The sequence below is a fragment of the Mustela nivalis genome, assembly GCF_964662115.1.
Source record: "Mustela nivalis genome assembly, chromosome: 6".
NCBI classification, from domain to species: Eukaryota; Metazoa; Chordata; class Mammalia; order Carnivora; family Mustelidae; genus Mustela; species Mustela nivalis.
The window spans coordinates 10,766,229-10,778,557 of record NC_139025.1 but is presented as its reverse complement, the minus strand read 5'-3'; the positions used below and the strand labels follow the sequence as shown (position 1 = coordinate 10,778,557).

The following is a 12,329-nucleotide window of genomic DNA, read 5'->3' as shown; positions in this document are numbered from 1 at the left end:
AAACACCTGAGATAATGTACATAAAGAATTTAGATTACAGGAAAGATGTGATACCTAATCTTAAAATCTTTATCATCTCATGGGCCCAGGGTTCTCACAGAGATAATCACCCCTGTGGCTTCTGTACCTTCTGCTGAATATAGTAGGTTTTCCAGACCTGCCTTGAGTTATGAAGAATGAAGTATGCATAGTCTTTTGTTTTTGTTTTTCCATAAGTGAATGTTTAAAATTTGAATTCACTGAGTCTAGCCAGTATGGAGGCTGGAAAGACTACCGGCATTCAGAGGAGTCTTCCTCTCGGCCAGAAATGAAAAAATTCTCTTTGGGGCAACTGGGGCCTCTTAATTTGGAGAAAGCATCACCAGAATCCGTGGTGAGCTCTGAATGAGTTTGAGACCATTTTTGCTCCAGATGGAGCTGAAAATTCTGCAGGAAGGGCCTCTTTCACCTTTTTGCTTGACTAAAAAGCAAATCTTACTGTGTATGAAGAATCCTTCACTGTAAGCTTAGCTGACAGCGCGTCCTGGAGACTCTAGGAATTGGACTTGGTTGTCTCGGGTTTGGCATAGGAGTAAAAAAAAAAAAAACAAACCTGGAAAGCACTCAGAAGAACGAATGAATACAGCAGCCAAAACATAGATGCCGCTCAGCATCTCTCTCTAAGACCAGCCCTGGCAGAGCGGTAGAGTAGTAGCTTAGCAAAGCAGAGCATTTTCTGCACTGGCTCTTCCGTCCCTCCCTGGATTCCCCTCTCCCCTCTCTGGCATTCTTCAGTCTCTGTGTTGCTTCCTTATGCATGTGGTGTAGACTGGGATGGTGCCTAGACTCTGTCCTTTTTCCTTTTCTTCTCAAAGTGCACATACGGCCTCAGCGATCCGTTCAGTCTCATGGCTTGCTGTCGTCTGTGTGCTGGCGGTTCCTGACGCTCCGTCTCCAGCATGGACGTCCATCCTGGCCGGGAGCCACGTTGAGCTAGCTGCCCACTGAGCATTTCCATGGCGAGTTCCACAAGCACCTCAGACTCCGTCTGCCCCAAAGTAAATCCCCGTCTCCTGCACTCACACCTGCCCTTGCTCCTTCTGCAGTGGTCTCCATCCAAGCAAACGACCACTGTGTCTTGCTGCCAGCGCAGGTCAAAGCCTAACCTCCTTTCTGCCACCCCACCTGCAGTCCCTCAGCACGTCCTGCTGCTTGCAGATGCGCGGAGTCCAACCACTTCTCGCCGCCTGACTGCTACCACTCCAGTTCAGGTGGCCACCATCCCCTGCCCGAGTTACCGCTAGAGCCTTCCTGTTGTTTCCCTGCGTTGCTGGCCACCTACCTTCTCCTCTCACTCAGCCTGGTAGTGGGCTGGAAGATCACTTCACTCCTCTGTGCGAAATTCTCTGTGGCTTCTTGTGGTGCTTGAAGGAAAAGCCAGGCTCCGTGCAGTGGCCCACAGGGTCCTGAACCAGCTGGCCTCCTCTTGTCAGTTTGGGCCAACTTGGGGTGACACCCAAGGCAAGCGCCCCCTCTCGGGCATTTGTGCAAACTGCAGGCCCCTGCCTGTAAGGCTCTCCAGATGTTCACATTACTCATTCCCTCACTTTCTTCGAGTTTCTGCTTGAACAATATCTTTTCAGTGAGACCATCACTGAAACGTGCCCCTTCTCTGGTCCTCCCTCATCTCTCCCTGGTTTCTTTTTCTTCACAGCACTTAGCACTCTCCGATGGACATTTTACTTAATTCCTTATTCTTTTTTCCCTGCCCCATACTATAGTGTAAGCTCCACGAGAGCAGAGGATTTGTTGGTTTTATTCACTGTTGTATCTCCGCACCCAGAATAATGCCTGCTTGACTCATCCCAGGCACTCTATAAACATGTGCTACGTGAGAAACAGACTGCCACGCTTTCCAGAATTTGAACTTTCTTTCAATTTCATGTTACTCCTATTCTTAGTTATTAAATGCGTTCAAAAGCAAGTACTATTTAATTTATTATAGAATGAAACTTTGCTGCTTGTTGCCCAAAGTGAAATCTACCCTGAAGATCCCTGCAGATAAGCACCTACTTCAGCAGTTAGAAATGTGTGTGCGGAAACTCCTCTGCCAAGAAAAAGATAAGGATGTCCTGGCTATTGTCAAAAGAGTAAGTATCACTCTTACCACCATGTATGCATGTCTGCACGAAGAGAGTGTCCATTTTAGCTTCCCTGTTTTAGCTTGGCAGGATAGCAATATGTCAAAATACTTACATCGTTGCTCGAGTAGTATTAGTAACTGGCTGGGCTGATGTGTGCGGCAGCCAGTCACGTTCCTTCCAAAGGGAACTCAGACATTCAGCTTCTGTTACTAGTGATACACGTGCCATGAAAGAGAGCTTGGAACACGTGAGGTTCTTAGTAAGTACTGGTCCACCAAATGCTTCAGCCACCAGACTTGATTTATAAGGGATTATAATCCAGGAAAATTGTGTTGGTAAAATTGGAAAATTCACACTTCATGGAAATTTAGCCCTGAGAGGGCCCTCATGATCTGTTTGATTTGCAGAAGCTCTAGGTCTAGAGATAGTAGACATCTGCTTGGGATTATATTAGCAAGCTGCAGAACTGGGGCCGGAATAGAGATCTCTTACCCTGAGGGCATTCCTTTTTCAGTAATGTATCATCATGTCTTATGGGTTTTTGGTTGCTTTCTTTTAGCATGGGATCTCAGAAGAATTGCTGGGGGAATGTTAGAACCTAAAACAGTAAAAATCTGGGTTGGTGAAGACAAACCTGAAAATATTTTATAGTCTTCGAAAACTTTTTGCTGAATGTGTAACTAGTATTATTATAAGATTAAATCAAATTAAAGTGGTTATTTTTATGAATCTGAACATGAACTTCAGCTTTCTGATTTGTACTGGGAAGAATTAATTTATTAATGTCTTTAACTTAGCATCGATGATGAGAAAAAAAAGGATCTTTTGATTTTTTTCTTTTGTTTCTAGAGATCATTGCCAGATGTCACACGAGAAACTTCTTAATAAAATGATTTGATGACTTAGTATTAGTGTACTCTTTGTTTTACAGAAACGTGAATTCCTCTTTTATCAACCAAACTAACCAGAAACACCCAGAGTCTGATAAATGTTTATATATATATGTAAATAAAATACATTACATGTATTTGTTTACATCAGGTATTTCTGTCCTTACCATTTAATAATATTTAATAACCATTTAATAACAAAACTTTGCTTTTAATAACAAAATTTAGGCAATAGAGTTAACTTTCAAAATAATAAACATAAGAGGGTGAGTTACTTGTCTGAAAGAATTTATTAACTTTATTAATTTTATTAACTAAAATTAAACAAAATTTAATAAATAAGATAAAATAAATTTTAATAAAATTAACTATTAATTTTATTAATTTCATTAACTTTATGAATTTATTAAAAGATAATACAAACTAACCCTGTAAGTAGGCACAAAAATGATAAAATCAGTGGATTATTAATCTACAATGGGTTATTCTGGACTAGAGCTCTTTAGGAATATGTCACATGAGGAAGTCAATCAATCCCATGAAAATTCTATAGAATAATGTTTATCAAACTGAAATCTTCGCATGGGAACCTCTGAGGAAGCCATACAAAGCTTTGGGATAAAAATGGTACGCCTTTATGCTAGTCAGTTTTTTAAGATGAGAAGTAATTGTATTTAAAGGGGACATTTCCTGGAATAAATTGTGATATTTTCACAAATTGCAGGATAAAAAGAATTCTTCATATAAATATTACATTTGCAATGGCTAGCTTTGGGTGTAGGACTCTATAAATGTACTTTATTTGAGCTGTCAGAGTTACTCCTGGAGAGCAGTATTGTTCCTCTATCAGAGTCAGAATCCTCAGTTAGCTGGATCATTGTTTGATTGGAACAGTTTGTTTCAGACTAATGTGTTCTGAAGGAGAAATACTAAATCAAGAAATACTTTTAGGGCAAAGTCTTTGTTAATGGCTACAATGTCATAATGGTCAAAAGTTTCTGCAGGAAGGAACTAAGGATTTAAAGCCAAATGAGAGTTTGCTTCATATATAGTTAGTTAAAACTTCTTAAAAAAACTCAAAAATTATCTTGTGTTTCTGAAATCTCAGAGAAGTGGCCCTGGGAGTTATTAGAAGTTTGTTAGTTTGCGTGTGTTTAGTGTGTTCACAGTGGACTTGTGTGTTCACCTGGAGACTTGCTCTTCTTAAGGTCAAAGTCTTTTACAAGTCTAAACGGATCCTGGCCTTCGGAGGCTGGTTAAAAATACAGCGTAAAATTGGGAAGAACTTAAGAGATTTTCTAATTAAGCCTCCTGCAGAGTAGAGAAGTCTCCTCTTCGAACTTCCCTCTGGAAGAGGAGTATTTTTGAGAAATGATTGGTTGATTTAATTTAATTCCTGCTGAATAATTTTTACCACTTCGCTTACAGACCGTGTTAGAGCTGGACAGAATGGAAATGTCCATGGATGCGGTAAGCACACACCTTATCTTATGCTGAAAGAATATTTGAAAATCGGCAGAAACTCACATAATGTCTCATAATTTCATTTTAAACTTTAAACTTAGTTTCAGAAAAAGTTTTATGAAAAAGATTTGTTGGATCAAGAGAAAGAAAGAGAAGAACTACTTCTTATGGAAATGGTACGTTATTTTCACGTACACACACACATTTTTCTGATCAGTATTAGCTGGGCTTTGTTATGAGTTACTTATTAGTATTTTCCTTCAATTCACACTGCTGTTTTTCTTCCTAAATAACTAAAGAAGAGTCCTGACCCTTTGAAATCTCTTTTATGAACTAGAAGGAAAACTACATTTGAGAGCCCCTAAAATAAGCATATAATTGGCATACGATTAACTGTATATTTAAAGTGTTCATTTTGATGAATTTTAACTTATGAATAATCTATGAACCCATTACCTCAATCAAAATGCCATCCATTTCCATTCCTTCAGAAGTTTTCCCATGCCCTTTTGTAATCCATATCTTCTACCCCAGTCCCCAAAGACCACTAATCTAGTTTCTGTCACAATAAATTAGCTTGCAACTAGAATTTGTATAAATTTATTCATATATAATATTTTCTGCTCATGCTTCTTTCCACTGTCATAATTGTTTTGACAGTCATCCATGCTGTTGTATATATCGAGAGTCGTTCCTTTTTATTTCTGAGTAGTAGCCCCTATTACAGACACACCACAGTTTGCTTACCCACCCCTTAATAAGCACTTAGGTAACTTCTAGTTTGGGAATGTTAGAAATAAAGCTGCTGTGACCATTTATGAAGAAGTCTTTGGAGAGGTGTATATTTTCATTTTGGGGTGGGGGGAATACCCAGGAATGGAAGGGCTGGGTGATATGGTGGGGCATGCTTGACTTAAAAACAAGCAAAAACTGGGCCATTTGACATGTCCATTGGCTATGGCGGAGGGCTTCAGTTACCCCATCTCCTCTCAGCTTGATAGCGTGGGTACGTAGTCGTGTCTCATTGAACTTTGAAATTGCATATCCCTGATGCCTAATGATATTGAACACCTTTTTGTTTGTTTATGGGTCACCCTTATCTCTTATTTGATGAAATCTGTTTTCAGATTTTTATTACTTTTTTTGTTATGAAAATGGTTTTATTTATTTATTAGAGACAGAGAGATAGCAAGAGAGAGCGCACGAGCAGAGGAGAGAGGGAGAAGCAGGCTTCCCACTGAACAGATAGCCTGAGCCTGGGATCATGACCCAAGCCCAAGGCAGGACTGAACACAGACTGAACCACCCAGGGGTCTCTCTTTTTAGATTTTAAAGTGGGTGGTTTTTCTCCAATTTTTGGTATATAAGGGTTTTTATATACTCTGAATACTACAACTTTTTCAGATATCCATTTTATGAGTATTTTCTTGGAGTTTGTGACTTATCTTCCATTTAAGTGCCTTTTGAAGAGCACTTTTTAATTTTGATGATGTCTGACTCATCAGTATTTTCTCTTACTGTTTGTGCTTGTTTGTACAAGAGTCCTTTGTCTATCCCAAAATTACAAAGACTTTTTCCTATGTTTTCTTCTAGAAATTTTAGTTTTAGGTTTTACAGTTGGGTCTGTGATCCATTTCAAATAGTTTTATCTATTTTTTTCTATCTAAATATTCTATTATTCTAACATCATTTGTTGAAAATTGTCTTATTGAATTGCTTTAGCACCTTTTAAAAAAATTGTCCATATATGTATGTGTTTATTTTTTGACTCCCTATTCTGTTCCACTGATTTGTATGTTTATCTTTTTGGCAATTCCAAACTGTCTTTTATCACTGTAACATTTTGGTAATTCTTGAAATCATGTCAGTTAAGTTTTTCAACTTTGTTCTTTTTAAAATTGCTTTGGCCGGTCTAGGCCTTTTCATTTTGATATAAAGTTTAGAACCAGTTGTACATTTACATAAAAATGTGCTGGAATTTTTGTTAGGTTGTATGTTAATTAGGACTGATCCATAGATCAATTTAGGTAATTGCCATCTTAACAATGAATTTTCTAGTTCATGAACATTGTCTACCACTCCATTTATTTAATCTTCTTTACTTTTTTCTACATATTTTTGGTAGTGTTAAATATACAATTTAGGAAGTATTTTGTTATATTTATTTCTAGGTATATTATGTTTTTGGAATTATTATAAATGGAATTCTAATTTTTAATTTCACTTTCTAGAATTTTGTTGCTGCTGTCAATTACTGTTGATTTTTGTATCTTAGTCTTGTATTTGTTCTAGAGTTCTTAGATTTAATAAGATTTTCTATGTGAGCCATTACATCCTCTTTAAGTATAGCAAGATTATTTCTTCCTATTCAGTGTTTATGCCTTTTATTTCTTATGTCTAGTTGCAAGATCTAGGACTTCCAGTATAATAAAAAACTTCCAGGGGCTCCTGGGTGGCTCAGTGTCTTAAGCCTCACCTTCAGCTCAGGTCATGATCCTAGGGTCTTGGGATTGAGCCCCCCATTGAACTCTCTGCTAAGCAGAGAGCCTGCCTCCCCCTCTCTCTCTGCCTGCCTCTCTGCCTACTTGTGCTTTCTCTCTCTCTGTGTCAAATAAATAAATAAATAAAAATCTTGTCATTTTACTGATTATAAGGGGAAAGGGCTCAATTTTTCACCATTAAATATGTTACTACAAAGAAGTTTTATGTGGGTGCCCTTTATCAAATTGTGAGAATTCCCTCCTATTCCTAGTCTGCTGAGGGTTTTTATGAATGATTATTGAATTTTGCCAAATGCTCTTTCTGCATATTTAGAAATGATATTTATGTTTTCTACTTCATCCTGTTAAAACATTGAATTACGTTGATTTTTTTCAATGCTTAAATCTTATATTTTAGGGATAAACTCTAGCTGGTGATGATATTTTATCCTTTTCTCTTTTGCTGGATTCTTGGCTAATTTTTAATATTCATCTATATTCATAGTGAAATTGGTCTATAATTTCCTTTTTTGTCATTTTTGGTCTTTAAAATTTGGTATTAGAGTTACTCTGGCCTTATAAAATGAAATGTGTAGTATTACCACTCCCTCGATTTTCTGATGGAGTTTGTATAATATTGGTCTTATTTTTTCCTTGAGCGTTTGATAGAATTCACTAGTGAAACAGTCAAGGTCCAAAGTGCCCATTTTAGAATGGATTTTGATAACTGATTCAACTACTTTTTACTATATATAAAACTGTTCAGATTTTCTATTTCTTCTTTTATAAATTTGTTAAGTTGCTTCCTACCCAAAATTCTCTATGTTATCTAAGCTGTCAAATTTGTTACTATAAAGTTTATACTCTTATATTCTTCTAATGTACATCAGATCCATGGTGATAAAACCCCTGTTTCATTCTTATCTTAGTGGCTGGTGTTCTTTCTCTCTCCCCTTTTTTTCTTTCTCTCTCTGTTCCAGAATTGTTCTTAGTGGTTTCTCTAGAGGTTACAATATACTTAACCTTTCAAAGTCTACCTATTATTAATGTTGTATCACTTCATTTAAAAATGACGCAGATCTTTTCTACCCTTTCTTTATGTTAAAAGTTTTATGTGAATTATATCTGTATTGAAAACCCCACCAATCGTCTCATGACAACTGATTCAAAATTTTGCTCTAAGTTGTGAGATATGTACCTTTGAAGAATTTAAGAGAGTGAACTTCTGTGTTTCTTATTTTTACCATTTCTAATACTCTTATTCATTGCTTAGGATCCAAACTTCCCTCTGTTTTCTTTTTTCCCCCTTCAGCCTGGAGAACTGTCTTTAGTTGTTCTTGGGGTATAGTATTTTCTGACATATTTTCTTAGTTTTTCCCTAATCTGAAATACAGTATTATCTGCCTTTATCCCTGAAGGATATTTTCAGAGAATTCTGGTTTGACAACCTTTCTCTTACTGTACTTTGTAATTGTGCTCTGGTCTCCAGAACATCTGATAAAATATTAGCTTTCATTCGAATTATCGTTCTGTGTGTAATGTTGCTTTACTCTGGCTACTTTGAAGATTTTTTTCTTTTGTTCTTGTTTTTAGCTTTTGATGTGTGTAGGCATAATTGGCTTCAAATTTATCTGTTTTTGGATTTGCTTAGCTTCCTGAATCTGTAAACGTGTATTATTTCCCAAATTTGGGAAGGTTTGAGCCATTATTTATTTAAATTTGTGTCACTCTTCAGGATGCTTGGGTGGCTCAGTTGACTGAGCATCCAACTCTTGATTTCAGTCATAATTTTAGCGTTGTGAGACTGAGGCCTGCATCCGGCTCCAGGTGCAGTGGGGAGTCGGCTTGAAGAGTCTCTCCCTTTGCCCCTCCCCCTACTTGCACACGCATGTGTGCACATGCTCTCTCTTTAAAATAAATAAATCATTTAAAAAATAAATATGTGTTCACTCTTCTACTTCTGGGTCTTCGATTACATATGTAAAATCTTTTGATATTGCCCATAGGTCTGTGAGGTTTTTTTTTTTTTTTCCCCTTAAACTTTGTTAACTCAGAGTGAATAATTTCTATTGATCTGTCTTCAATGTCAGTGACTCTTTCCTATCCTTCCCATTTCAGCCTCTGGGCTTATCCATTGTTTTTATTCCCACTGTGTATTTTTTGGTTTTCAAATTCCCATTTATTTCTTCTTTATATGTTCTATCTCTCTGTGAAGAATTGAACTGTGAGATTAAACACTTAAGTGGAAATCTTTTGAAAAGCAATCACATTGCTTTAGCAGTCCTCTGAGACAAAGATTGAAGTTCAGGATAAAGGTTATAGAGCATAAGCAGGCTCTAAAAATGTTTAGGACTCAATGACCTAAACCCAAGACAAAAATCAGGTGATAGAAAGAGACCCGGAGATGATACTGGTATTAGAGTTAGCAGACAAGGACTTTAAGACAACATGGTCAAGATAATAGAGGGAAAAGTAGACAAAATAGATAAAACTACTTGTGAGTCCACTTAATGACATTTTGTTTTTCAGTTTTACATGTTTTATTTTCAGTGTTAGAGATTCCATTTGGTTCTTTTTGTATGCAGACCAATGGAATTTTTTTTTTAATCTGTTGGCTATTTTCTCCCTGTTTTTCTTTATATGTGCAACTAAAAAGAATGTGTGTTCTCCAGTTGTCACATGTAGTGTTTTTTTGTTTGTTTTGTTTTTAAATTTTAAGTAAGCTCTGCAACAAATGTGGGGCTTGAACTCGTGATCAAGAGTTGTATGCTCTATTGACTGAGCCGGGCAGGCACGCTGAGGGTAGTGTTTTATATGTGTCAGTTAAGCTAAGTTTGCCCAGAACTTGGTATGCTTATTGATTTTCTTGCCCACTTGTTCTGTTCGTTGGGATAAAGGACTCCTTTGACTTCTGGTAACATTTTGTTTCTGGATCTGGAAGCTGGTTTTATAGGTGTGTTCATTTTGGGAAAATTCATTGAGCTATGCACTTATAATTTATGTACTTTATGTATGTTATACTTCAATGAAACATTTAAAAATATCCAAAAGGCCATTTCTTTTTCTCTCAGTCCTTTCAAAGAAAAATGTTACTAAAATATGACTAATATTTTGCTGGTGAGAATTAGCAGATGTCTTCTAGAATATAAAAGCTCATGACAACAATGACACTACACTCATTGTTTTAGCCTGACAGATGCCCGAGTCTTACTATCTATAAGTCAGTAGATAATAGAAGAACAAGGTTCTGAAAGAACCTTGACTTCTTTTGACAGTAATTTGGAGAAAATAATTCTTTCTCAAGGCATTTTTGCAAACTGTATTTGCATCTGTAAAGCTTAGAATAATTTCTCATTAGAAGAGTTTTCTGAATCGATTTGTGCTTACCTTTAATGCTAACATACTGTTTTCATAATAGGAACAATTAGAGAAAGAGAAACAACAGAATGATGGGAGGCCCATGAGTGATAAAACCTTTGAAAAGAAACGTAAGTGGTTTTCTTCTGTCTTCACCGCTAAGGCATACAGTTAATGTTGCATCCTGCCACTCTGAAAGCTCATGCTGATTTTCGGATTTGATGTGGGAAATTGCTTTTCTTTCTTTCATTTTCTAAAAGTTGTTTTTAAAAATTGGCTGCTTTGTTTGGTACCGACGTAGGAATACATGAATAAATTGTACGAGTCAGTGTGGACCTTCGGATTCTTCAAGGGAAAACTTAAAGTCTGATAACAGCAATAAGATTGTGAGATTGGTCACTGATAGCTAAGTTTGAAATATGTAGGTATATAAAGTAAGAACCGTTTGGGAAAGAGCATGCTGCTTAGCTAGGGACAGTGACTCATGTCCTCTGTGTTGTCTTTTGTGTTTATGGAGACTAGGAGCTCAGAGGAAATGACAAAATTTAAAACAGAGTTTGTTTTAGGTAGAGACACTAAGACACCAACAACTCTGCCCAAGAACATCCCTATTTCTGTTCCTGGACCTTCTGGAACAAGCACCCCATCAACAAGTAAGAAGCAACTTCTTTTTATGTCTCCTGTCTCCCTTTTCTAAAAATTAATGACAGGGAAAGTTACGTCATGAGATGAAATTCTAAAATGCCTTTTACCTCTTATCATTCATTATTTTGTGAGTCCTTGATGGGCAGTAGGGGTAGGGGATACTCCAGTTAGCTCAGACTAAGGAAAGGAAGCTGGACACATTTGTGCCTAATGAAAGTGCGGTAGGGGGTTGGTGAGGGGATGGGGTTGGAGCAGCTGAAGATGCGCCGAGCAGCTGCATTTTCCTTCTGCTTATTATTCCAGGCAAAGAAGTCAAGAAATCCAAACTGATTCGAAGCCAGTCTTTTAATAATCAAGCTTTTCATGCAAAGTATGGCAACTTAGACAAGTGTCCTAGGTATGATCTCTCAGCTTTTCATGTTTTTACTCAACTTTTATAGTTATACTTCTTTATTTATGTGAAATATTTACATTGTATAAAATCAGGATTAATTTGGGGTTTTGTATAGGTCAGTAAATTGGAAGTTTTCTTCTGTAAGATTCTCTATGAGAAAAACTATAGTCTACTCATTTGTGTAAGAGTAGATATTGTGGGGACGCCTGGGTGGCTCAGTTGGTTAGCTGCCTTCAGCTCAGGACATGATCCAGGGTTCTGGGATCGAATCCCACATTGGGCTTCTTGCTCAGCGGGGAGCCTGCTTCTCTCCCTGCCTCTGCCTGCCACTCTCCTGCTTGTGCTCTCTCTCTCTCTGACAAACAAATAAAATCTTAAAAAAAAAAAAAGAGAATGGATATTGTGGCATCCTAGAAAAATTATCACCGTGGTGCTATATGGTGACATCACAGGATCCATGTACTGTTTTATGAGGGAGGTGGTACTCCATTTCATGTGCCACCCAACCGCTAAGTGGGTATGGACATGTCCCCTTCCCTTGGTGGATGTGGACATCCAGCCACATGCTGTGGCTACTGTTTCTTTCTATGGAGAAGCCACTGGCATGTTTCTATGGCAAAGTGATCACAACAGTTCTTACAACAGATGAATGTCTGGTTTCCCCTTTGGCCCCACTGACTGAATTATGAACAGTTAAGGTTAGGAGAGAATCAGCATAACCTCAGTGACCTCAATTTGTTGTAAGTGTTGTACATATATAACATAATAGCTGCATACCAATCAACAAAACTAATTTTAAGTAAAGATAATTGTCTTTAAAAGTATTTATTGACAATGGGGCACCTGGGTGGCTCAGTGGGTTAAAGCCTCTGCCTTCGGCTCGGGTCATGATCCCAGGTCCTGGGATGGAGCCCCATATCGGGCTCTCTGCTCAGCAGGAGGCCTGCTTCCTCCTCTCTCTCTCTGCCTGCTTCTC

General features: G+C 37.6%; 1 protein-coding gene across 7 annotated transcripts in view; it reads left to right on the top strand.

Annotated features, from left to right (window-relative positions):
• The window catches only part of PPP4R4 (protein phosphatase 4 regulatory subunit 4), a 102,842-nt gene that overhangs the window by 81,446 nt on the left and 9,067 nt on the right, over window positions 1–12,329 (top strand). For 4 of the 7 annotated variants that reach the window (XM_082733292.1, XM_082733294.1, XM_082733290.1 and 1 more), the window contains 6 exons: window positions 1,985–2,129; window positions 4,442–4,483; window positions 4,579–4,653; window positions 10,376–10,445; window positions 10,881–10,967; window positions 11,263–11,356. In XM_082733292.1, coding sequence (XP_082589418.1) covers window positions 1,985–2,129; window positions 4,442–4,483; window positions 4,579–4,653; window positions 10,376–10,445; window positions 10,881–10,967; window positions 11,263–11,356 — 513 coding nt within the window. The remainder of the gene's footprint in view (window positions 1–1,984; window positions 2,130–4,441; window positions 4,484–4,578; window positions 4,654–10,375; window positions 10,446–10,880; window positions 10,968–11,262; window positions 11,357–12,329) is intronic. The other 3 variants (XM_082733293.1, XM_082733296.1, XM_082733291.1) reach the window with 1 other exon arrangement.